A 27,722-nucleotide genomic window follows, 5' to 3' on the forward strand; every position below is an offset into this window, starting at 1 on the left:
AACTGATTAACAAATTCAACAAAATTTTAAATACAAAATCAATCTAAAAATAGAAGTTTTACTATATGCCAACCATAATTACACTGAAAGATAAGTGCAGAAAACATTTCCATTCACAATAACTTCAAAAATAACAAAATACTTAGGCATAAATCTAACCAAGGATGTAAAAGTCCTATATAGTAGAAATTATAAAGCATTAAAGAAAGAAAATGAAGAACTTAGAAGATGGAAGGTTCTCCTATGCTCTTAGATAAGCAGAAAAAAACATCATCAAAATGACTGTGTTTCCAAATGTAATCTACAGGCTCATTTTTTGTGCGAGATCAATTAAAATATCATGTTCATTCTTCACAAATACAGAAAAATAAGTTCTTTTATTCATATAAAACAACAAATGGCCAATAATTGCAAAATAGCTCTCAGCAATAAGAACTATGCAGAAAGCATCATGATACCTGACTTAAAAATATACTACAGATCATAGTAATAAAAATAGCATGGCATGGGCACAAAAAAGACACATAGGTCAATGGAGAAGACTAGAATATTCAGAAACAAATCTGCACGCTTTATTCAATGGATTTTTGACAAAGGAACCAAAAATATACACTGAACTATAGTCTTTTCAACAAATGGAGTTGGCAAAACTGGTTATCCATATGCCCAAAAACGAAAATAAGTTTCACTTTTTCACCTTGCACAAGAATCAATTCAAATGGATCAAAAACATGGAAATTAGACCAGGGACTTTTCAGTTACCTAAAAGTGCATAGGGCCAAGACTCCATCAAATAGGAACAGGCAACTTCCTGAACAAACCCTCAAAGGCACAAACAATTAAAATGAGAATGAATGCATGAAATTTCATTAAATAAAAGAGCTAATAAGAAGCAAAGTAACTGTCAGATCCTCAAGAGAAAGCCAACAGAATAGGAGAAGATTTTTTTAAGCTTCTAACTTCGAATTAGAACTAATTAGTGCAAACAGTTTGGAAAACATTGTTGAGGGTCCTCAGAAAAATAGAAATAAACCTACCCTATTACCTACCTAGCTATAACACTCCTAGCTATCTACCCCAAAGAATTGAGACTACTATATTCATACATGCATATCTATGTTTATAACTGTACAATTAATAGCTGCCAACAATGGAATCAAGTAAAATGTCCATAACAGATGAATAAAATTTAAACTTATGGGTTATATGCACAATGGAATTCTACTCAGCCACAACAAAGAACAAAATTATGTCATTTTCAGGGAAATGAATGGAACTTGAGAATATTATGCGAAATGAGATTAGGCAATCACACAACGTAAAGGGTCATATGTTCTCCCTCATATTCAGAAGCTAGGGAGGTATTGAGACACAGGAGGTACTTCAGCCAAAGGAGGAGAAAGCTCAGTAGATTGAAGGAGGAGACCTAACTAAGGAAGATCGATGGGTAAGAACACTTGAAGAAGAAGACACCTCAATGGACATAATGTACATACACAAACTTACTAAAGCCAATCGCTGTGTTAAGCATGGAAATGTGGGGATGGAGAGAGGGAATGGAGTGGGAACTGGAGGAGGGCTCAATGAGTGCTGTGTGCATGTATGCCTATATCACTCTGAACTTCATCAAGATATATGATTGCAATGTACCAAAATATGAGAATAATGTATATTAGATATTCTATACAAATTTTGATCTTATGCCTCATTTTCTGAGGACTACACATTTTTTTCAAAAAGATTTTACTTAAGTTAATAAAGTCTCTCCTTGTTTGTGTACACTTTAGAGTATTGAAATTCTATTTGCTCTTTCTAGAATTGCAAAACTTAAGTACAGAAAAAAATTGAACACATTTTTTTAAACTAGCAAATCTATACCCCTCACAGCATTATATTCAAACTGCTCTTTCTAGAATTGCAAAACTTAAGTACAGAAAAAAAAATTGAACACATTTTTTTTCAAACTAGCAAATCTATACCCCTCACAGCATTATATTCAAACAAAAGAGGAAACAATATTTAAAATCATTAGACTTAGACTCAGCAATTTAGCAAAACCTTTTTTAAAGTAAACAAACAAAAATTAAAAGAGGCTGGGGCATAACTTGAGGTAGAATTTCCCTGGGTTTAATTCTTAGTATTGCATGCAAACACATATGCGCGCGTGCGCGCACACACACACACACACACACACACACACGCACATAAAAGATGAGCAGTATGGAGATGAGAGTAGAAATGAGTACTTTTAGTTCAAAGGGAATACTTTTAAGAAACTAGCACACACTCATCACCTGAAACTATTATCTCATGAAATAAAAAATAGTGTAATTCTAAGTAAAGTTTTATTGTTTTAAATGAACATTATACTGCAAATACATGAACAATTTAGTTGAATAAAATGCACGCTATTATATAGATTTAACTCAGCTTTTACAAATTTATTAAATTATATATCACGAAGATCAAATCTGAACCAAAGACTAATGAATAAAGAAAATTCTAAATATCTTATCACTTCTTAGCATAAAACTGTTTCTTTCCACAGAATAAAAGCCTGAAAAACAAGCTCTTGTCAGGAAGCAAGTTGTGTGGGATTCATGCAGAGGAGGTAAATAAATTTTCTTTTTTTTTTCTGGCTTCAACTGGGTTAAAATATCCATGTCCAATATTTCATTTTTAATTGAGACATTTTAATTGAAACACAAATCAATTTTGGAATAAGAAAATAAAACGCATCTTAAATGTGTGGATATCATTGAATATTTTGATACTGTCCAGCTAAAAGAAAAAAGATAATAAAGTCACTCTCATAAGATAATATTCAAGATTTCTACCTTAATTGTAGTATCAGCATTTCCATAATAAAAAATACCTGAACATTTATTAAAATGTACTCTTTATATACTACCTGTTATATGTCTATAAAGGTTTTTTGTGAAAGTTTATTGGTTTATTGTGAGAATGAGCATTCTCTAATTTATCATACATTTACAAAACAAATACATTCATTGGTTCTATTTGCTGTGCAATAAAACATTCTTATGCATCATTCTCAGGGAGAAAAAAATTCCTTCTAGTTAATCTAGTTTTAATTAAAATATTTATTCTTCTGTGTTTCTTACCTAAAAATTTATTTTAATATAGAAATATAGCTCACAGTCATTTAAATGATAAGGCTGATAGCAATGTAATACCACAGGTGGATTTTTATTCCTCAAGGAGAAAAGAGTCACTATGTTTCCCTGGTACTGCCAGAAGTACATGCAAATATAAATTATATGCAAAAGGACTCTATTTTAGCAAAAGTCTGTTAATGATAAGAATCTGGCCTGAGAGGCTTTTCATACCAATGAAGACCCAATGCCTTTGAAAGAGGCAGTAAGAAAGGGGCCTTGGGAAGAGAAAGAATAGTGGCATATCCATGTTGAAAGTTTATCCTATCCCCTATACGTGTCTAGGCATAAGGCATAGAGTTGATCAAACATTGTATCCTGAATAATGAACCACTCCTACCACCCATGGTTCAAAATCACTTTTTCCTGCCATCATCATCTTTCTGCAAGAGTATAAGTAAGGGGGACTGGGGGAAGCAAGAATTCTGCTCCTTAGTGCTCTGACTAGGGAATGATGTCAACAGTCTTAATGCACCTGTTTGCCAGGACTAGGTCAAAAGTTTAGCCAAGTCAAAGGGAGAGAGACATATCTTAGTAGATCAGTAGTCATATGGCCAGGCAAAATCTGGATTTCTTTTATCAAAGCAGGTGAGAATATGCCTTCATAAACAGTCATTATTACAAATACTACAATTTAAATATTACTTGCAAAACCATCTTTCTAATATCTTTCTAATAATATAATTTGCTAAAAAACTATTTTTAAAACAAAGAAAATGAATGATGATGCTTAACAAAATGAAAAATCAGACTAAATGGTTTTGATCCCATGTAGATTTTCATTTCATTACAATTATTTGCATTTTTGTTTGGCTAGAAATAGATTTGGTAATGTTTGTATTTTACTAACTTCCTAGAAATAGAGCAAATGTGGCTTAGACAGGTTCTGAATATTACTTACAAGGGAGTAAGAAAGTGAATTGATGTTTTAAATAAGGGATATTTAGATGAAAACACTACTATGATATAGTCAAAATGTTCCCAAAGTCCCATAACATTTGAGTTCATGAAAGAAAAGGGGGTACTGGGAGAAAGAATCTGTGATGTTTAGGAAAAAAATGAAGCCTCCTATTTTTAGCCCCTTAATTTACTGAAAATTAGAAGACAGTTTGCACATGCTATTCAGAAAATGACTCCTAAAATTTATTTTTATATCATGACATTTCAAGAATGTTTCATATGTTTTCTTCATCTCAATGTCATGAAAAACATATCTTATTACATTCTCATTTATGAATTACTTTATGCTAAATATTACTAATGTTTGAAATGCATTATCATAAGTTAATTGTAATTACTTGTATGTGTTATCTTTTTTTTTTTTTTTGCTGTATTGGAGATGGAACCCAGGGTCATTCTACCTCTGAGCTACAACCCTGGCCCTATTTTTAGTATTTTATATTTTTTGAAACAGAGTCTCACTGAATTGTGAAGGGCCTTGTTAAGTAGCTAAGACTGTCAGTGAACCACCATCACTACCTCCGGAATGCTGGGATAAGTGTGCGCCTTGTTATCTTATTAATTTTTATGGAGTCTTTTTTGGATACTTTTAATACTTGAAATTCTGCTAATATACAAAAACAAGCAACATGTTATTTGTGTTTCAAATTAATATCCAGTACAGAAGAGATACACTCACTCAAAAATATTTATAGCCTGGCATGGTGGCATACACTTGTAATCCCTGCACTTGGGAGGCAGAGAATGGAGGATCACACAAGTTTGAAGCCAGCCTCGCTGGATTAAAAGACCCTGTTTCCAAATAAAAATATAAAAAATAGGTGTTTGGGAGTATAGCCTGGAGTTAGAAGGGTTTCCAGGAACCCCAGTACCACCAATATATATATATATATTTATATTTATCATTTTTATTATATATATATATATATATATATATAATTTTTATAATATTTCACCAAAGCTTCAGAAAATATTTTTATTTTGACTCAATGAAAATTTGTAGAAACTTGATTATGTTATATAGAAGAATAACTCCTAAAATTTATAGTTATATCATGATAGCAAACCTCAATAAATCTACCAGCTCATGGTGACTAGATACAGGAAAAAAAAAATCTGAGTTTTACAGAAATGAGATTAGTTTCTGATATGAGAGAGAGAGAAGCTAAGAGTGGAAACTGAATGTAAAATAACAAGAAATTTTTGGAATGATGGAAACTTTCTGTGTCTTGAATTCCTACATTGGTAAAACCCATCAAGATGTATAGGTAAAGGATATTAACTGTATTGCATATAAATTATATCTCAATAAAATCTAACTTTAAATAAGCAGGGTTTAGAAGGTATTAAATGCAGTAATATTATATGACTAATGCATTCTAGAAAACTTTATTGATATGAAAATCTATTTAATAAAAAGTACACCAAGGGTCTAGATTGTTGAAATTTTATAATTTTTCAAGCATATATACATATATTAATCTTTCACTGAACCTGTCCATATTAAAATTTCTCCAAGAATATTATACAAGTGGAATTATACAAAGCACAACTTCAAGTGACTTAATTATGTCACATAGTATAATGATATCAATTCAAATTTATACATGGTTTTATACTTCATTTTTAATTATTCAACACTATTCTAGTATTTAATTTCATCGATATAAGTTTTTACTTTCCAGTTAATGAAAATTTAAGTTGTTTTCAGCTACTGGCTATTATTAAAAAAAAAGATGCTATAAACATTTTATACACATTACAATTTTTCTTGATTGAATATCTAGGAAGAATGGCCATGCACTGCAATGTGCATATGTTTAACTTTGTAAGAAGCAGTTTTATAAAATGATTGTACCATTTAAATTTTTTTTCTTTTTTTTCTTTTTTTTTTTTTTTTTTTTTTTTGGTGGTACTGGGAGTGGAACCCAGAAGCTTTCTACCTCCGGGCTATACTCCCAGAACTTTTTTTAAAATATTTTATTTGGAAACAGGGTCTCACTAAGTTGCTGGAAGCCTCACTGAGTATCTGAGGATGGCTTCAATCAAACCCATGCAATCCTCCTGTCTCAGCCTCCCAAGCGCGGGGATTACAAGTGTGCGCCACCACGCCCAGCTACAATTTACATTTCCATGTATCTTTTTTTCTAAATTATGAAACATCCAAAATATTTATTTTTGGGCTAGAAACTTTAAATACATTAATTATTAACAAAGCAAAGAGTTACAGATAATTACAGACTGCTTCAGAAATCTGCAAGTCTTCTAGGTGCAAGGGATGTGTTAGTCTTGTGTTAGTCTTCTTATTCTCCCACTTTTACTCTATGTGCTAGATAAGTGAGTATCAAATATGTTTCAGCTCAATTTTATTTTTCTTCTTGTGTCCATGATAAACATCTGTATCATCACATACATTTGTGTGTGAATTGGTGTATGTTTCTCCTGATTATACAATGAACTTTACATTAGAATGTTGTAAACTGAGTTTCTACTGAAAATTTGATGATATAGGCTCAGAATCTGTAGTTTAACAAAACATAATTCAGTGTGGTAGTCAAATAAATATGCTGGAAGAAATTTTCTTGTTTAGCATTCTTATATTTTTCAGTGAACCTCTTAAAGAGGACAATCTTCTAAAGCTCAAACAGCTTTCATCTTATAGCATAGCATCCTTCAACTCCTAATACATATGTTTGCTGCATTTCAACAGCCTCTCAACAAATGGTAGATTGACACTTGACTATCAATTTATTTTATTATTTTATTTTAATTGTTTTTGGTACTACAGACTTAACTTAGGGTTTATCTTCCATTGAGGCACATTTCCATGTATTTTGTTTTTTATTTTATTTTGAGACAAGGTCTCCATAAATTGCCCAAGCTGGCCTTAGTTGTGATTCTCTTACTTTAGCCTACTGAGTAGGTGGGATTACAGGCATGAGCCACTGTGCCCAGCATAGTCATCATCTTAAACTTCCTCATATTTGGTTTTAAAAAAAACATAAAATATAAGTATTGATAATTGAGGCATGTATATGAACAGATATATTTAACATATAAAGTTATATAGGCAGTCTGGTTAAGAGAAATTTTGTATGCTTGGTTATAGAGAAGAGAAAGAAAAATAGCAACTTTAAGTAATAACTTTTGAAAATATGATTTTTTAAAACAGGCTTTTTTCTCATACAGCTTTAGATGTCAGAATGTTGATGTCCAAAGTAGAGCTTAAACATTTCTGTTTTGTTTTCAAACTAGTGGAATTGTACTTTGCTTGCCTAAAAAAATATTTTTATGCAGGTTGAAATAATTTCTATCTTCAAGTTTGAAATTGTGAGTTTTGGCAATAATCCATGTTTCTGCTTTTACAGTCCAAAAAAATCCAAGCCCAGCTGAAGGAACTTCGTTATGGGAAGAAAGATTTATTATTTAAGGTGAGCATCTTCTTCCCTTCTGCCTTCAACTTCCTACCTCAACACATAAATTATCAACTACAGTATTTATGTTAAGCTTGATTTTTACCATTCCTCAGGAATTAGAGTTACAATTGACTGAATTGAGGTATTTAATATAGATACTTTTCATGCCCTTTTTATAATCCTTATCAAAGGCAGACTTTGTTACCAAGTGTTTAAAGTCTTTGCAACTCCAAATACTTTAATATGAAGAACGTTGTTTTTTGAAAGATTGCCATAACATATATCATATATTAAGAAAGTTTCCAGAGCTATGATTTCTGGTAACCTATAGTCTTGACTTTTAAAGATTTCTTAAGAAACCTCTTTATTACTGTGTCATCATATTTAATTACTATTGATTGTGTCTTGATTGAGTCTTGAATCTTCCCTTTACAAGAGTTTCTAGGGAAATCCTATGATTATGTAGAAATCTGATACATACTAAGTATGTGGAAAATTGAATAATGGTCTCCCAAATATATTCAAATTCCCTATTTCCTCAAACATGTGAAATTAATGTTATGCTGCAAAGGAGACTTTGTGAATTAAATTAAGTATAGTTTCTTGAAATGGAAAGATTATATTTATTATTGAGATATGCTTAAATATAATTATATGAGTTTCTGTGAATGAGGCAAGAAGGGAAAAAGATTACTACATGATCATAGAAACAGCAGAAGAACAGATAATAGAAAAGATTCTCCCTGCCTCCAGAAGGAACCAGCCATGCAAACACATTGAATTTTCTCCCAAGAAATTCATTTTAGATGTATGGTCTTGAAAACAATAGAAGAATAACTTTGCATTATTTTAAGCCACTAAGTTTGGGGTAATTTTTATAGCGCCAACAAGAAACTAATACAAATGGGCAGGGGAGAAAGATGTTTTCAATTGTGCTTGTTATATGTCTACCTTGACAAATGAATGGATTTATATAGACTTAGGCTCTCAGGAATAAGAATGATAATTTGTTATTAAAGTAAGTTTAACTTATATGTAATAGTTAATGCTTAAATATTTTCATTACGATGGTCATTTCAAACAACAAAAGTCAGGTATAAATTGAAAATAAATAAGTCCCCATTTTATTTAATAATTAACAAATTCATCCATTCTTGTTATAAGAACAAAAAGTGATTTTGTTCCCCTCTTCATTGCCTTCATTCTTGCATTGTAATCATAGATAAATGCTACTCTTATGTATATGAAACAATAGTTATTAAATACTTACCATTTGGCCTTCTATAAATATGCATTCTGCAATTCCTTTATATATGACAATACTTCCTATGCAGCCCCAGAAATTTGTGAAATAATTGTTGCTGATGCCTAATACATCTTTTTTTAAATTTTTTTAATTGGTGCATTGTAGTCATACATCAATCACATTGGAGTACAAGACTTGAGAGGATATACAAGCACACATCATCCAATTAGCCCTCATCCAGCCGCCATCCCATTCCCTCCACCTTCCCTCTATTCCATGCTTGTTTGGTGATTAACTTTGATACATTTGTTTATGTACCTCCTGCATTTTAAAGATGCTCTGTCCTCCACTATTCCATACGCTCTGATTGGTCACATTAGTTGCTTCACTATAGGGCCTTTTCTATAGCTCAACCTCTTCCTATTGATTAGGGGAATCATCTGATTGATATTTTCTGCGATATTTCTCTGTGCATGCCGCGTTGCAAGTACCGATCCCATTCTTGACGGCCCCAGTAGTGGCCTGGATACCCGGTGGACTGATCCAGACCTCTCTGGCTAAAGCAGCGGCCTTGCCTCATGAGAGGCCCCAATTCTGGTCTCACTAGCCCCGACACCAGCCTAACCCCTCAGCTGGCTCTGATCCCGGCCTCGGAGGCTGCAGTAGTGGCCTTGCCTCACGGCAGGATCCAATGCCAGCCATTGGCCCCGGCACCAGCCTAACCCATCGGCTGGCTCTTATCTTGGCCTCAGAGGCCCCAGCACCGGCCTAGCCTCACGGCAGGCTCCTATCCCAGCCTCTCTGGCCCCAGCACCAGTCTAACCCCTCGGCAGGCTCTGATCCCAGCCTCGGAGGCCCCAGTAGCGGCCTTGCCTCCTGTCAGGCTCTGATGCCGGCCGATGGCCCCAGCATTGGCCTAACCCCTCAGCAAGCTCTGATCCCGGCCTCAGAGGCCCCAGCACCGGCCTTGCCTCACGGTGAGCTCCGATCCCGGCCTTGCTGGCCCCAGCACCGGCCTAACCCCTCAGCAGTCTCTGATCCCGGCCTCGGAGGCCCCAGCACCGGCCTTGCCTCACAGCAGGACCCGATGACAGCCTCATTGGCCCCAGCCCCGGTCTAACCCCTCGGCAGGCTCCGATCTGGCCTCAGAGGAGTCAGTAGCAGCCTTGCCTCACGGAAGGAAGGTTCCAATGCCAGCTGTGGGTCCCGGAACCAGCTTAACACCTCGGCAGGATCGGATCCCGGCCTCGGAGGCCCCAGCACCGGCCTTGCCTCACAGCTGGCTCTGATGCCAGCCATTGGCTCCGGCACCAGCCTAACCCCTCGGCAGGCTCCGATCTTGGCCTCAAAGGCCTCAGTAGCGGCCTTGCCTCATGGAAGGCTCCGATGCCGGCCGCTGGCTCCGGTAACGACCTAACCCCTCAGCAGGCTCCAATCCAGGCCTTGGAGGCCCCAGCACTGGCCTCTTCTCATGGTTAGCTCCGATACTGGCACTGTTGGCCCTGGCAGTGGCCTAATCCCTCAGCAGGCTCCGATCCCGGCCTTAAAGGCCCCAGCACCAGCCTTACCTCACGGCAGGCTCCGATCCTGGCCTCACTGGCCCCATCATTGGCCTAACCCCTCAGCAGGCTCTGCGCTCGGCCTCGGAGTCCCCAGTAGTGGCCTTGCCTCACTCCAGGCTTCAATGTCAGCCATTGGCCCTGGCACCAGCCTAACCCCTCAGAAGGCTCCGATCACTATCTCTGGGGTTATTATTTCAAAGGTTCCAGGTGTAATGTATCGGATCTCTGCCTCCCCTGAGTACTGGCCACTGCCATTACCACTGCTTCCACCATTTCAAATCCTTCCAAGGCTCTTTTTCCACTCTGAATGTTGTCCAGTGTTCCTAAGCATGCGTGATGGTAGCATTCGACATTTGGTGTAATTTCTCCAAAAAAATAAGGTTGGTAGGATCCGATTTCTGCTTTTCCTGAATACAAGTCTCCACCGCCATCGCGGAGACCTCTTTATACACCCCCTTTCTCCTTGGTCTCCGCTAAACTCTCTCTCCTTACAGGTGATGTCCAAGATTCTTAAAAATATAGAGAAACAGCAGTCCTCCTTCATTGGGAATTTTTCCATAAGTTCCAGTGCATTTAGATAAATTTGTCTGCATCTCCAGTGTCCTGGCATCCGCAACGGCTTTTTTAACTCCTCTCCGATATTTTTCTTTTTCTTTTCCTTTTTTTTTTTTTTTTTTTTTTTTTTAATAAGAGAAGACAGTATATGTGGTTTGAGGAGGTAGTGGGATTAGGCACTCAGTAGCACTGTGACCCGGTCGGTTTCCCTATGGGTCCAGAGTGCTCCGCACTACTCTGCCGGGGGCCCAGGGACCTGCGACCCAGGCCCCAGCTGGTGTGCCCTGCGTAACCCCCGCCCAGGACCCAGGGTTCTGGGCCTGGTTTCTCCAGGGATCTGGTGTGCTACGCATGGTTTGGCCCAGGGCCCAGAGTCTCGCCACCTGGGCCCCGGCTTGTGTGCCCCACGTGACCCCCACCCGGGACCCAGGGTACTGGGCTGGGTTTCTCCAGGGGTCTGACGTGCTACGTGTGGTTTGGCCTGGGGCCCAGAGTCCTGCGACCTGGACTCCGGCTCCTAATATATCTTACCTTTCAGCATTCTACACATTTATGTAATAAGAAGATATGATAAAAATATAAGGCTCAGGGTATTTGCTTCCTAATTTTTTTTTGATTTGAGGATGTGTTTTTTTTAATTTTTAATATTTTAATTTATTTTATTGAAAGGAAATGTTATACATTTAATCTGTATTTGGTGCCCTCTCCCCCCCTTCATTTCCCTTTCCCCCTCCCAATACTTAATACCCAGGCTAACCTTGCCATATTCGTACTTTTACACATATTTAGAAATAGCTGCTCATCAGTCAAGTTCAGCCTCCTTCCTCTCTTAGTTTTCCATTCAAACTTTGCTGAGATTTCCCTTCCATTGTCTGGAGTCCCTCTGGTATCCCCAATACTCACTCGTTTGGGCATATTAGAGGAAACATATGTCCCTTCTCTTTCTGTGTTTGGCTGATCTCACTTAACATAATGCTTTCCAGCCCTTTCCATCTTCTTACAAATTACATGATTTTGTTCTTCTTTATAGCTGAATAGAATTCTATTGTGTGATTTTTCCCATAACTTTTCAAACAATTCATCTGTTGATGGGGGCCTAGGTTGTTTCCAAATTTTGGCTATTACAAATTGTGCTACTATGAACATAGGTATGCATATGTTGCTGTAGTTCTCTGTTTTCAACACCTTTGGAAAAATACCCAGGAGTGGTAAAGCTGGATCGTATGGTGGATCTATTCCCAGTTTTCTAAGAAATCTCCACACAGATCTCCATAGTGGCTGAAATAGTTTGCACTCCCACCAACAATGTAAAAGAGTTCCTTTTTCCCCACATCCTCACCAGCATTTATTATTGTTTGATTTCTTTATGCTTGCCAATCTGACTGGTGTGAGATGGAATCTCAGTGTAGTTTTGATTTGTATCTCCCTGATGGCTAATGATGAAGAACATTTTTTCATGAATCTATTGGCCATTTGTATCTCCTCTTTTGTAAAGTGTCTATTCATTTCAGTTGCCCATTTCTTGATTGGGTTGCTTGTTTTGCTAGTGCAGAGTCTTTTGAGATCTTTGTATATTCTGGATATTAGCCCCCTATCGGAGTGGTCACTGGTAAAGATCTTCTCCCATTCTGTAGGCTTCCTCTTTAGGTTCTTGATGGTTTCCTTTGATGAGAAGAAACTTTTTAGTTTGATGCTATCCCACTTGTTGATTCTTGCTTTAATTTCCTGAGCTTTGGAGATTTTGTTGAGAAAGTAACTGCCTGTGCCTATATGTTGTACTTATGAACCTATGTTCTCCTCTAATAACTTCACAGTCTCTGGTCTGATTTCTAAGTCTTTGATCCATCTCGAGTTGATTCCTGTGCATGGTGAGATATAGAGGTTTAGTTCCATCTTTCTACAAATGGATAGCCAGTTCTCCCAGCACCATTTGTTGAAAAGGATGTCTTTTCTCCAGCGTATGAGTTTGGCCCCTTTGTCACATTAATTGACTATAGGTGTGTGGATTTGTTTCTGTATCTTCTATTCTGTTCCACTGGTCAGTATACCTGTAATTGTGCCAGTACCATGCTGTTCTTACTACTATTGATCTATAGTATAGTTTGAAGTCTGGGATTGTGATGCCTCCTGCATGATTCTTGTTGCTGAGAATTGCTTTGGCTATTCTGGGTCTTTTCTTTCTCCATATAAAGTTCATGATTGCTTTTTCTAGGTCTGTGAAGAATGTAATTGGTATTTTGATGGGAATTGCATTGAATCTATAAATCATTTTTGGCAGAATGGCCATTTTGATGATATTTATTCTGCCTATCCACAAGCATGGGTGATCTTTCCATCTTCCAAGGTCTTCATCAATTTTTCTTTAATGTTTTATAGTTTTGTTGTAGAGTTCTTTTACATCTTTAGTTAGGTTTATTCCTAGGCATTTTATTGGTTTTGAGGTTATAATGAATGGAATTGATTGTTTTATTTCTTTCATTGTGGATTCATGGTTGGTATAAAGAAAAGCCTCTGATTTCTTTAGGTTGATTTGTATCCTGCAACTTTGCTGAATTTGTTAATTAACTCCAGAAGTCTTTTGGTTGAGTTCTTAGGGTCTTCTAGGTAAAGGATCATGTAATCTGCAAATAAGGATAATTTTAATTCCTCTCTTCCTATTTGAATTCCTTTGATTTCCTTCTCTTGTCTTATTGCTGTGGCAAGAGTCTCAAGGACTATATTGAAGAGGAGTGGTGATAGTGGACATCCTTGTCTTGTTCCTGATTTTAGGAGAAATTCTTGCAGTTTTTCCTCATTAAGTATATTGTTGGCTTTGGGTTGTTGTATATTACCTTAATGATGTTGAAGTATGTTCCTTTTATTCCAATATTCTGTAGTGTTTTTAACATGAATGGGTGTTGGATTTTGTCGAAGGCTTTTTCAGCATCTATTGCTATGATGATGTGGTTTTTATTCTTGATTCTATTTATGTGGTGGATGACATGTATTGATTTGCGTATGTTGAACCAACCTTGTTTTTCAGGAATGAAACCAACTTGGTCATAGTGTATTATTCTCTTGATATGGTTTTGAATGTGTATGGCTAGTATTTTGTTTAGAAATTTTGCATCTATGTTCATTAAAGATATTGGTCTGTAGTTTTCCTTTCTTGGGTTCTTTATTTGGTTTGGGGATTAATGTAATACTGGCCTCGTAGAAGGAATTTGAGAGAGTTCCATCTCTTTCAATTTTCTGGAATAAGTTATGAAGTATTGGTATTAGTTCTTTACTGAAGGCTTTGTAGAATTCAGCTGGAAACCCATCTGGGCCTGGGCTTTTCTTTGATGGAAGAATTTTTATTGCCATTTCTATTTCATTGTTTGCTATTGGTTGGTTTAGGCTTGCTATGTCCTCTTGGTTCAGTTTAGGTAGGTTAACTGTGTTTAGGAATCTATCAATTTCTTCCATGTTTTCTTTTCTATTGGAGTATGAATTTTTAAAGTAGTTTCTGATAATCCTTTGAATTTCTTCACTATCTGTGTTGATGTCTCCTTTTTCATTTCTGATTTTAGTAATTTGCATTGATTCTCTTTTTCTTTTGGTTAGGTTGGCCAGGGGTTTATCAATTCTATTAACCTTTTCAAAGAACCAGCTTTTTGTTTTGTTGATTCTTTGAATTGTTTTTTTGTTCTCTATTTCATTTATTTCTGCTCGGATTTTAATAATTTCCTGTCTTCTCCTGGCTTTGGGGTTGGACTGTTGCAGTCTTTCTAGATCCTTGAGTTGTGCCAAAAGGGTCTGAACCTGGTGATTCTGAGTCCTTCTTATGTGGGCACTCAATGCAATAAACTTTCCTCTTAATACTGACTTCATAGTGTCCCAGAGATTTTGGTAAGTTGTGTCTCTGTTTTCATTTATTTCCAAAAATTACTTTACTTCTTCCCTAATTTCTGCTCTTACCCATTCATCATTCAATAGTGTATCATTCAGTCTCCACGTATTTGCATAGTTTCTTTTGAGTTTCCTGTTGTTGATTTCTACTTTAATTCCATTATGGTCTGAAAAAAAGCAAGGAGTTATATTACATCTTTTGAATTTGCTGGTGCTTTCTTTGTGTACCAGGATGTGATCTATTTTGGAGAAGGTTCCATGGGCTGATGAGAAGAATGTATATTCTGTAGTTTCTGGATGAAATTTTTGTATATGTCTATTAGGTCCATTTGGTTTATAGTTTTCTTTAGTTCTAAAGAGTCTTTAGTCAACTTTTGCCTTGAAGATCGATCCAGTGGTGTGAGAGGCTTTTTGAAATCTCCCAGAATTATTGTATTTGGGTCTATTTGAGATCTGATGTCCTGAAGGGTTTGTTTTACAAATGTGGTTGCATTCACATTTGGAGCATAAACGCTTACTGTCATTATATCATCTTGGTATATTGTTTCTTTTAATAAAAGGAAATGCCCTGGTTTGTCTCTTCTGATGTGTCTTAGTTTAAAGTCTGTTTTGTTGGATATCAGGATTGCTACCCCTGCCCTTTTTTGTTTTCCAGTAGCATGGTATATCTTTTTCTATCTTTTCACTTTCAGTCTGTGAGTGTCTTTGGCTATTAGGTGAGTTTCTTGCAAACAGCATATATTTGGGTTATGTTTTTTGATCCACATTGCCAATCTATGTCTTTTTATTGGTGAGTTAAATCCTCTGATGTTAAGAGTTATTATTGAAATATGATTTTTGTTTTCTGTCATTTTGTGTTCTATCATCTGTTTGGTAGCTTTTTCTTTCTTCCTTACTTAGAAACCCCTCTGATCACTTTTCTCTCCTCTCTGGTTCTGAAGTCTGCTTCTTTTTTCTTCTTTATGGTTTATTTCTTTAAGTATTTTCTCTAGTCTTGGCTTTGAATTCATACATTTTTTGAGATTTTGTTTATCCTGAAATACTTTTATTTTGCCGTCAACTTTGAATAGTAGTTTTGCTGGATAAAGCAGCTTCGGTTGGAAATTATTTTCTTCCAAGGTCTGGATCACGTCATACCAGTCTCTCCTGGCATTCATGACCTGGGTTGTATAGTCTGGGGTGATTCTTATTATTTTGCCTCTGTATGTCACCCAACCTTTTGTTCTCACTGCTTTTATGATCTTTTCCTTGGCCTCTATGTTAGTCATTTTGACTATTATGTTGCATGGAGAGGTTCTTTTTTGACCTTGTCTTAATGGTGTTCTGTATGTCTCTTGAACATGAAGATCTATCTCTCGTTCCATGTTTGGGAAGTTCTTCTGAAATTATTTCTGTGAAGAGATTACAGATGCTCCTGGTCTGTACCTCTATCCCTTCTTCAATGCCTTTTATCCATAAGTTAGGGCATTTCATGTTGTCTCAAATTTGCTGTATGTTTAGGTTTTGTTGCTGTAATGATTTCTGCATACTATTGACTGTGTTTTTGGTGTTGGATGAACTGTCTTCTAACAGTGATATTCTACTTTCCATTTCCTCTAATCTTCCAGAATTTCTTTCTATTGCTGACTTCATTTCATTTATTGACTTTTTTATTTCATTCCAAGCCTCTTTCTGATTCTTTTTTAGTGTTTCTAACTCATCTTTCATCTCCTCTAAACTTGTTTTAAATCCTTTCATCATACTGTAGATCAAGATTTGGAACTCCCCTTCCTGCATTTCTTGTCGGTCAGTATTCGTGACTTCTGTCATTTCTCCATTGTTCCTAGTTCTCATATTTTCAGAGTTCTCAGGTCTGGTTTTCTGCTGTCTTCCCATCGTTAGTGGGTATTATTTTTAGCCCAGTCTTTGTATTAGGACTTTAGAAAAGACTTATACCCCCAGAAAAAAAAAGAAAAAAAAAAAAAACTATTCCCCCAGAAAACCAAAAACCAAAACAAACCCAAAGACCCAAAAAGTAAAACAAACAATACCAAACTGCAATAGTAAAAAAATAAAATAGAAAAGGATAGAAAAATAGTAAAGAAAAAAAATAATAATAAAAGAGATAACAGTCCTACTATGTTGTTGATATATGGTGAATCTTGTATTTGCTTGGAGTGTCCCCTTGTGGCCCCGTGCAGGTATCGTGCCTTAAGCGCTCTTCTTTGGTCCTGGAGTTGAATTGACCCACTTTGAGCCCACTGGCACTCACATATATCATACTCACTGTGTGCTCGCCGGGTCCGTGGCTCCCCTGAATTCACGCTGGCAGTCCAATCTGTGGCTCTGAAGCTCTGGCAGCTCTCCCATAGCCTGCTGACTTTTTGCTCCCGCAGTAAGCAGGTCCACTTCCTGGTCCCTGCCGATCTCCAGGCGTGTCTGTGGAGCCGCCTTTGTTGGGTGCTGTTCAGGAGCTCCAGTTAGCTAGCAACTTCAGGTATTGGAACTCTCTGGTCACTTTCAGACGTTAGAGCTTCTCTGGGAATGTTAAAGACCCAAAAGTCCTGTTTGGGCCAGCAGCCCTGAGGCCACTGCGCCTGCGCCTGCACTCTGCCAGCTGCTGATTATTCAGCTCACTATCTGCTTTCTTTGTGTGTTGTGGTGAATCTTGCAGTTCAGTTGCTGGATTATTTCTGCCGTACTCCCCAAGTCTGTTTTGGATCATACATTTAATTTTTTCTTTATTAAGACACTTCTGTCTCAGTAGTTGAACTTAGTTTGCCTCAGCTAGTGAGGGACGCTGCGTCTCTCCGTCGCCATCTTGGAAACATCCTGCTTCCTATCTTTTAAGCATTCATGGAGCACAGAATATCATAACTCTTCCATTCATGCTTTAGCATTTTGTAGTCATGAATGATTAAAATAAAAGTTATCTAAATTGCTGCCTTATAGTCTAATAATAAAAATACAGTATGGTGAAAATATTTAGCACTTGTAAAGGTAGGATGATGTGATTTTTTTTCTCTTCATCATAACAGTCATGGATGATAGTCTTATAACAAAATATTGTTTATCAAGAGAAAAAGAAGAAAGTGGGTTGGGAAACGGGGAAGGTCTAAGTGAGTGATGTGTGGCATGTATGCCTCTACCTTCTCATACCTCATTAAGATGTATGACTACAATTCACCAATAAAAAAAAAAGAGAAAAAGCACAGAAAGTATTGAATTTTGTCTCCAGAAATGAAGACTCAAACACAGAAGGAAAAATGTCTACAAAAACACTTTAATTTACAATGGATACGCATGTAGAGATGTGAATGGACAGAAGTATATGAAGGACTGGTAACATCCTGTATAGAACCCAGAAAAGACTGTCCAGGTTTTCTTGGCTTCTCTGTGTAGCATTCCTTTCTTGCTAAGGGTGGAGACCTCCATTGAATGAAGGTCTTATGACCTATCTTTAGAAAAGTATGTTCAAGAACTTTTATTTACTCATTTATTTTCAAAAATCTGTTTTTAAATTTCAGTTAACATGTTACTATGCATCCTGAGACACATATCTATTTTTTCTATTGATACGTTATAGTTGCATATAACTGTGGGATTTACTGTGATGCATTTGATAGACATACATTTTTTCCATTTCATCCCCTCTGTCTCTTTTTTCTTTTTCCACATCCTCCCCTCATCCCTTTTTACAACTGTCTTCTGCTTTTATTAGGTACCTATTCTTTCCTATTAAAGAATTTCTTTATGGCCATCTACAAAGCAAGGCAAAGAAAGGTCAGAGAATTATTTCTAAGTGTTATTGCTGTTTTGGGGGAAGAGAGGTTCTGGTTTCCATTACTCACCTCAAGGAAAGGAAGAAGACGACAGACATTCGTAAAGAGAATAAGTCTCTTCCAATGTTTCCCAACTTAAAGTAGTCAGCAGGCCAAAATATCATAATTTGAGGTAACATTTTCTGAGTCACAACATATTTCACCCTTTATCCAGTTTTGTGATATACGGGATTTCATCTGATCCTGACCACAGCCCATAAAAGACAGAGATTAATTAAGAGTTGTGGAATTCATTTCTCAATGAAAGAATTGAGTCCTAAAGAAGTTTAATCCTTACTCATAAGCAACAAAATATTAACCTTCAAAGCAAAGTAAATGTACTAAATAGTTGAAGTTCTCACCAAGGGATATATAATTATAAAATTGACATTTTGGTTATATGAGTCCAGTATATGTTGGGCTTATCAGGTCAAGTGTACATGGTCGGGTTCTTTTCCTGTAACAGCTATTCTTGTAGCCTATGTTTATTTTAACAAAATGGTAACTAGATTCTGTAATGTGTAGTGTCAGAAGCCATCTATTCCCTATGAAATTCAGACATTAAAATGGCATGTTTTATCAATGGATGGAAACTAGACATATTAAACTTCTAACCCCATTATCAGCTGCTTGCAAAAATGGGTATGTTTCACATGAATTCCATGTATGGACATTGATGTATGTCAACATTACTTCCTGATGATTCAAGTCATTTATAAAGAAATTTTTGAAGCTATAGTTCCTTAGTTTTTAAAGTCTTGTGTAATTTAAGATAGTGTTTGTACATCTGTCTCTCATTAATTCACACTTATCTCATGCATATTTTAAACAATTTTAATGAGCAAAATAATTTTCACTGCCATTTATTAGTTATGTGTCAATTTATCTACAGTAAATGTAGTTTAGTGCTGAAATGTAGGCATCTTGTAAGAGAGGCTTGAGTGATTACTGATTTAATTTTCTTACATGACTCCAAAAGCTTTAAGGTTTTCAGAACACATATTCACTTGAAACTCAAAATAATTATGGATCTGTAGGCAGGCAATATTGTCTTCATGTCATGAAGAAGAAAAACAAGAGCAGCTATAAAATTCATCTGAAATTAAGGGACAAGTAGCTGGAACTGTTTTATCTTTATCAAAATCATCTGATTCTGTTAGGTCACATTTTTAAAATTGTATTTATATTCGATATCTAAAAGTGATTTGCATATTATGTGTTTCAGAGATACTTTATAATGTATTCAGGGTTTAAAAGGCATATATAAAATATAGGTTTGGTGATACAAAATAGAATAATTTATTTGGTAACTAAAATTCAAGATATTTTCTTAAAGACATGTGTTTTCAGTGTAAAAGCATGATGATATAAGTCTAGATTGAGAATATTTAAAACAAGGATATCTCTTCTAATACAATTTTTTTTTTTGTGGTACTGGGGATGGAATCCAGAGGCCTTCTACATCTGGGGTACACTCCAAGACCTATTTTATATATTTTTTGGAAACAGGATCTCTTAAGCTAGCTGAGGCTGGCTTTGAACCTGCACGATTTTATTGTCTCAGCCTACAAAGTTCAAGGATTACAAGCATGTGCCACCACGCCCGGCTTTAATAATCTTATACAACAGAATCACCCTATTAGTTAAAAAAAACTCTAAATTTAGAGATATGTTTATGAGAAAAAGCATTGTTTTGCCAAAATCAATCCAATTTTTCAGCCATATCCAAATAATTTACTTATCTTTCATTATTCATTTAAATAGATGTGCAGGTATTTTAAAAAAAATTATTGGTGCACTGTAGTCATACATCTTAACGGGGTAAAAAATGGTGGAGACATACATGCACACATCATTAAAACTCACCCATGCTTCTCATCAGAAGTGATGAAAAGCTGAATTTTAATAAACATTTATTTTTTCTCACCAAACTATAGTAATTCTCCAAAGACTAAAACCCACTAAAGTACAAGACTTTTAAAACAGAGTTCGAATGAAGTAACCAAGCCCAGAGATTTTCAATGATTTATCTACCATTAAAAACTTATAAGGCCGGGCATGGCAGTGCAAGCAAGTAATCCCAGGATTTGGGAGGCTGAGACAGAAGGATCGCGATTTGAAGACAGCCTCAGCTACTACTTAGTGAGTCCCTTCATAACTCAGTGAGACCCTGTTTCAAAATAATGAATGAAAAATAGGGCTGGGGTTGTAGCTCAGAGGTAGAATACCCCTGGGTTCCAAACCCAGTATCACACACACACACAGAGAAAAATTCTGTCTGTTGCATACTTTTGTGAGGGCTTTTAATTCTACAGATACATTTCAGGAAGATAACTGACTCCTCAAAAATTGTCCATAATTTTATAGGCTTGTGTATGGTATTTTTCTTTCCAAAGAATTTTTAAAATATCAGATTATTAAAATATTTTCAGTCTTTAACAGTATAATAGTTATTGCCATTGACCATGATGCTTTACCTTCTGTTATCCTAAGCACTCTCAGGAAATTGTAAGAGAAACTTTCTCTGACTGTCACTGGGCATAAATCATGCTTGTTCCATGGTTTTTCATTTCTCATTATTCAGTTAACTTATTTGAAAATCATGATGTATTTCATAACTTCCAAGTTTGTGATTTTATAGCAAAAGTTTTTGAAAATATGTGTAGCTTTGAATAATGCATATTGTAATTTTATATGTAATTTTTTAACCAAATTTACTATTGATTCTGTATTCTCTAACTGGAAAAATGCCCAATTCAAAGCAATTAAAAAGAAAGTATGCCAGACTTTAAGTACATCTAAAACATTAAGCTGAGCATGATGGCACATGCTTGTTATCACAGTACTTTAGGGGCTTAGATAGGAGAATCTGGAGGACCGCAGGTCTAGAAATCTACTCAACCAAGATCCATTTACTGTTATCTTCCATTACAGTAAAAATACATGCTATTTCTAAAAATAATTTGTAGAAAAATAATGTATAAGCTGAAGAATATTGGATACTAATGCAAACGTCATAATGTCTGTACCTAAAACTAAAAAAAAATAACTTGAGATCAATCATAGAACATTTCTTTTTGGATTTGAGGTGATGGGTTTTGTTGACCTTTCCTACATCTTCTTTTCCCTCAGACTATCCATGTGTCTTGGCTTTGCAAGCTTTATTGCCACTGAGAAGGACCATCAACCTTATACCTTATATTAAGTTTAGTTGACTTTGCATATTTCCTTACTTGAAGAATAGAGTAGGGTTGCCATCATGAAACCTTTGGGGCAATTCATTTGTGGGACAGTTTGGAGCTATTACTATTTCAATTATAGGCGAAGCAACTGGCAATCAACATTGGATTTTTTCAGTTAGAATCATGTCATTTTTATGTGTGTTACAAATGCATTTAAATATGAGATATCTTTTGAGCACATGGAAAATGTTTCTGATCAGAAGTCATCTTGAGTGATGGAATAATAGATTAGAAATAATACCCTCTTCTAGACTCATATCTGAACATTTTGAAGATATTGCACAGTGAGAATTCTACATTCACAAATAGTTCTCACCTATAATTAAAATATGGAACAATTACAATGTCTCTATTCTAAACAAAACTAAAAAGAATGAATGAACCAATCAGTAATTTTGCTCCTTATACAATTTTAGAAACTATCTTGTTTTCTATATCTTTTATCCTAATGCTGATATTAACCAATTTCAGAAGTCACAAACAAGTTATTGTTCTCTTTTGAATATTCTTGTTGCAATGTATTTAGATATTCTCCATCTGTCTCAACAGGAAACATTTCAAAAACATATTTGTTTCTAATTTATTTCACTCCATTACTGTTACTCAGTTACAAGAGTTTTTGTTATCCCACACATAATAAAAAAACAGAGGCCCATTACCTCTGAAGAAAATTGCATAGTAATTTGCTGTGGATGATAGAGTTTATAGTAATTAAAACTGAGAGAAAACTACTATAAATTTCATCATTTATAAAATGCTCATGGAGGCAAAGCATAATCCCTGAGCATCATGCTGGGAGTCATTTACCAATGACAGCAAAACCATTATACCTGGATTTATATTTTTAAAGAAAGATTTCAGGTGTCTTGACCCTTGTCACAGTTATTTGGACAGAAGAAACCCCATCTGAGATGTAAGTCAGATCACCTTATTATGTAAACCTTCAAGAGCATCCGACCTTCATATTGTAAGGGTTTTATGAGCAGTTTTTGAACCAGTCACCTGCTAAATACAGGCTAATATCCTTTAATTTATTTATAAATACTGCCTTTTATTATAAACAGTTAGTGATTAAGGATCACAGTATTTCAAAGCAAGTATTTTGCCTCCTCAGAAATTCTGAGTGTTGGAGAAACCCTTCTCATTCTCAATTACAGGCGTATTATAATCCTGCCTGATTTCCACACAGATGCCAGGCTCCTGTGTTATAGGTTGGCTCTCTCCCAGTGCCTTCTTCTTTTAGTTCCTTCTTTATGCTCTGTTTTTGTCTGTCTTTCCTATTCTCTAAACTAGTCTCCCCAAGATCCCTTCAGAAGAAGAATTTAAATTCAAGTCGTAATTGTTTTGCAATTCCCGGAACATTGGTGATTTTAACAAAGAATAGAGTTTAATTCTCTGTTAATCATAAAATAATCATGGAAGGGAATGTCCATTGCAGGATTTGAGTGGGAATGACAATCATTCCAGCACTCAGAACTCTCAACATTTAGCCAGAAACCAAAATTAACAGCCAAATATACAAAAGAACATAAGTCTGAAGAGAAGATATCTGGGCTCTTTACTTGCTAATTTCACTCACCTTTTAACTGATCTTAGGGAAAGTTGCTTGTGGAATATCAGTTTCTCTGGGGGTAAAATATGGATATGATCAGAACATATACTTCACATTTATTTAGCAATATTAAATTAAATTGTGTATGCAAATGCATCTTGAAAAATATTTTATATATGCTTCATGATCAGTGGATTGTTTCTTTATCCCTAAGGGGAATTTATTTCTCAAGAACTTAGCACCTCACTTTTTCAGAGACTAAAGAAGTGCTATTGTTAGTTGCATTGAAGAAACATATCACATGTTCTTAACTCGACTATCAAAATGGCTAGTGTCTAATATCCATAAAATTATATTCTATGGCCTTCTTCCCCATTCAAGATATGAAGCAACTTTGGAATCCAGGAGAAAACAGTTCATCCTTTTTATATTATTTTATACTTATTTTATTTACTAATAATTAAGAGCAAAATATCTTGGGAACATTCTAGACAGAAAACAAATCATTTTTATAATACTATACAGCAATGAGGAATAAAGGTCTAATTTCTATTTTAAATAGAATAATTAGAATATATAATTCATCCTAGCAAATCTTCACATGAGATTATTAAATAAAAATGATGTAAATAGTAAAGATAAATGTAACTTCTTTTTTTTTTTTTTTTTTTGGTGGTACTGGGGTTCCTGGAAACCCGTCTACCACTGGGCTACACTCCCAGATCTATTTTTTAATTGTTGGAAACAGGGTCTCTTAAACCAGTGAGGTTGACTTCAAACCTGCGTGATCCTCCTGTCTCTGCCTCCCAAGGACGGGGATTACAAGCATGAGCCACCACGCCTGGCTAAATGTAACTTCTTAATACAATTACAGTTAACCATTGTGTGGAATCAGAGATCTGAAAGTTCTTATTCTTTCCAAATATATTTGACTTATTGTTTGTGAGAAAAACAAATACTCTAATTGTTGATACATTAAGAACCTATGCTGTAATAATTGAATGTCACACTGGATTCTCTTTTGGACAAATTTAATATGATTATATACCTGATAATTAATTCATTAATATCAATAAAATCTTCTTTAATAATATTACTGAGTTAGCTCCTTGGCTTTTTTCCCCTATTGATCAGATACTAGATTAACTCAGTGTTTCACTACCTCCGTTCTTTGTGTGCTTAATTTATTTAATTTAGATAGATTGTGGAGAATTGTGATCCTCTATTAATATCTTCAATTTACCCATCTATTTGCACATTGCAATGTTATATTAGCCTACAATAATTCAATAATAATTAAGCAGTCTTATAGATTGCCTGTTTGATTCTGGCTGTTTTAATAATAATTCTCAGCTTGATCCAAACTGAAAGAAGATGCTCTGTTGGTAGTTTCACAAATTTTAACAAGTGTAGAAAACACCTGCATACCTTGCTAAGAAATTCTGACACAGTAGATATGGCAGGGGGCTTGGGATTTGTGTTTCTAACAAGCCTAAACATGGCACTGATTCTGATTGTCTATAATCCACACTTCAGATCTAAGGCTCTAGACATTTAACCCATCTGTCCTGATTTTGTTTTTCTTTGTCTTTCTTTTAATTAAAAAATACCTCTACACATTGATGTAATATAAAGAGCAGGCACTTAAAATTCAGTGATATAAATTCTATTTTAGCCAATTATCTTAGCCAAGTTACTATTTTATATGAATTCATGAAAGATAGTACAGTCACAGGTAATGAAGAGGATTCTTAGAAATGCACTATTTGATGACTATTCTTGTGTAAACCTAATAGAGTGCACTTAGTAAGAGATTATGGTGCTGTTGTCAGTGTAATAAAGCATCCTGTTTACAGTAAAAACTTGTTTTATAAGTAGAAAATACAGTCTAAAACAATGATAAAATTATAGAACAGTAAATACATAAACCATTGGCATAATTATTAATGGTTATAATCATGTATTATTTACTGAACAGAATGCAATTTTATACCCATGGCAGCATAATATGTTTCCATCAGCATCAGCTGATAAATGGTATATGATTTAATTTAAATTTATTATTAACATCTTTTTCATTTAATTCAGGAGACATTTGTAATAGACATAGAAAAAGATGGATAACAAATCTTCAGGCCCTCAGACTAATAAGATATGTGCGCTAGTTGGGACACAAACTTCAGAAAACATGGTGTTTTATAAACACTGTAACTATCACTCTTGGGCTATCGTATCATAAAGAAGTTTCAAAGATCAGTACATTTATCTCTAGCTTGGGAGAATCTTCATGGAACAGTGAGAATGGATGAGATCTAAGGACACTATATCAATATTTGGTTTATACGCATTAATATTTATAGAGAGAGGAGGAAAGGGAAAGAAAGACAGGCAATGATTCAGTGAGAAATGCTATCTTTATTGAGACAGCTTGATATATATCACTAATAAATTGTCATAGGAACTAGCTGAGATGTATGTCACATATGGAGAAAGGCAAGGATGAGATTGGGAAGATAGGTTGGAGAAAAATTATTGAGTGTGATATTAATAAACTTCAGAGGAAATTGAAATGATTATATGTATAGGGCTTCATTTTGCTGGTGTAATAATGGCTCTAGCTTCTGCTGTCATGCCTATGTGTCAATTAGCACCCTGACTTGTCTTTTTTTCCTATGCTTCCTAGACTTGGCTTATCATTCTTTCCATTCATGAGGACTGTGATTTTGGTCTCATATAGGAGCTTCTGACTGATGAGCAGGCTCTATGGTTCTGGAGATGGAAATAATAGTTTTCAGTTTAAATGCCCTTCTGTCTTAAATAGTGTGGGAATGGGGTACTAGGGATAGAACCCAGGGGACGTTCAAGTTCTGAGCTCCATCGCCAGCCTTATTTTACTTTTTTTTATTTTGAAACAAGATCTTACTAAGGTGTTGGAAGCATTGCTAAGTTGCTGGGGCTAGCCTCAAACCTTCAATACTTCTTTCTCAACTGAGATTAAAAGCATGTGCCACCATGGCAAGTTTAAATATTCTTATATTTTAAATATTTTTTGTTTATATTTTTCTAGTTGGCACAAAATTTGATAGATTCATGAGGCACAGTTTGATATTTTAACATGTATACAATGTGTAATGTTTAAATCAAGAGACATCTTATTTAGAATTGTAATCTAGCCGACTATACCTGGATGACATGTTAACTGAAATCAGCCAGGCACAGAGAGAAAAGTACTGCATATTCTCACTCATTAACAAAAGCTAAAATAGTTAATGTCAAAGAAGTCAAGTAGAATAATAGTAACTAGTATGGGAAAGTAGGGAAAAGTAGAGAATAGAGAATGTGTAGCTAATGGATAGAAAAATAAAGTTAGATAGAAGGATTAAGTAGTAATTTTACATATAGCACAGTGAGGGCATTACAATTGAAAAATCTGTATTTCAAACTTACAAGAAGAGAGGATTTTGAATATTCACAATATAAAGAAAAGAAAATATGGCTAAGTAAAAATGTGCTAGTTTAAATGTCTTTTTGTTGTACAGTGACCAGAGGACAAAAGGGGATAGGAAAGGCAGCTATTGGCATTGAAGCATTGTACCCAGAATATAGACTTAAAGAAAACATTAAAATATAGTATTTTCTTATTTCTATCTACTAAGCAACTTAATAAGAATGGAAATGATCTTTATAATCAATGTAATATACAAATTTCTCCATTTACTGTTAACTACAAAACTGTGAAAGGAAATGTAGAACATAATATTTTGGGTAATAGAAAAAAGGAAGTAATCTGGTCTTACTTACTTTAGGCATTTACTAAGACAGTATTTTACTCACAACTTTAGTTTCTCTTTTTGTATTCAACCCATATACATAGCAAGACTTTGCAGCATTTAAAAACAGAGATTCTGGATATAGGTTTGCTGTGGTTAATACTATCCTAGTCAATGACAATATGGACTTGAAGAAGGCAAGGAAACTTTCCTCTTCTATCTCATCTATAAAATGACATTAATGATAGCTTTCATGTTCTATAGTTATTCTGAGAATGTAATGAGTTAAATAAGAAAGATTTTTAACTTATAATACCATATAGAACATATTCACTTCACAGTAATTATTATCTTTCATTGCTCAAAAAAGCGGAAATGTTCTTTATAATATCACTCACCAAGTATTTTATGTCCAACAAGAGTTTAGGTTTGATTCAGGCTCTTCTAACTGAGGGAGCTGAACAACCTCCAAGTTGTTTTTCCAGCTGCAAAATGTAAACTATCACTATACCAAGAAATGGTGCGTGTAAAGATAGAAGGAGGGTATGAATCAGTGACCTTATAGGCACCCAA

The 27,722-nt window shown here is 35.2% G+C and overlaps 1 protein-coding gene across 2 annotated transcripts in view; it reads left to right on the forward strand.

Moving 5' to 3' along the window:
• Window positions 1-27,722, forward strand: part of LUZP2 (leucine zipper protein 2) — a gene marked incomplete at both ends in the record, with an annotated part of 495,487 nt that overhangs the window by 367,653 nt on the left and 100,112 nt on the right. The window contains 2 exons of one of the 2 annotated variants that reach the window (XM_080714586.1): window positions 2,549-2,611; window positions 7,505-7,567. The exons of the other annotated variant lie outside the window; for it this stretch is intronic. Of the exons in view, the coding sequence (XP_080570712.1) occupies window positions 2,549-2,611; window positions 7,505-7,567 (126 nt within the window). The remainder of the gene's footprint in view (window positions 1-2,548; window positions 2,612-7,504; window positions 7,568-27,722) is intronic. 2 annotated transcript variants of the gene reach the window in all.

The sequence above is a fragment of the Muscardinus avellanarius genome, assembly GCF_963383645.1.
Source record: "Muscardinus avellanarius genome assembly, chromosome: 1".
Lineage (NCBI taxonomy): Eukaryota > Metazoa > Chordata > Mammalia > Rodentia > Gliridae > Muscardinus > Muscardinus avellanarius.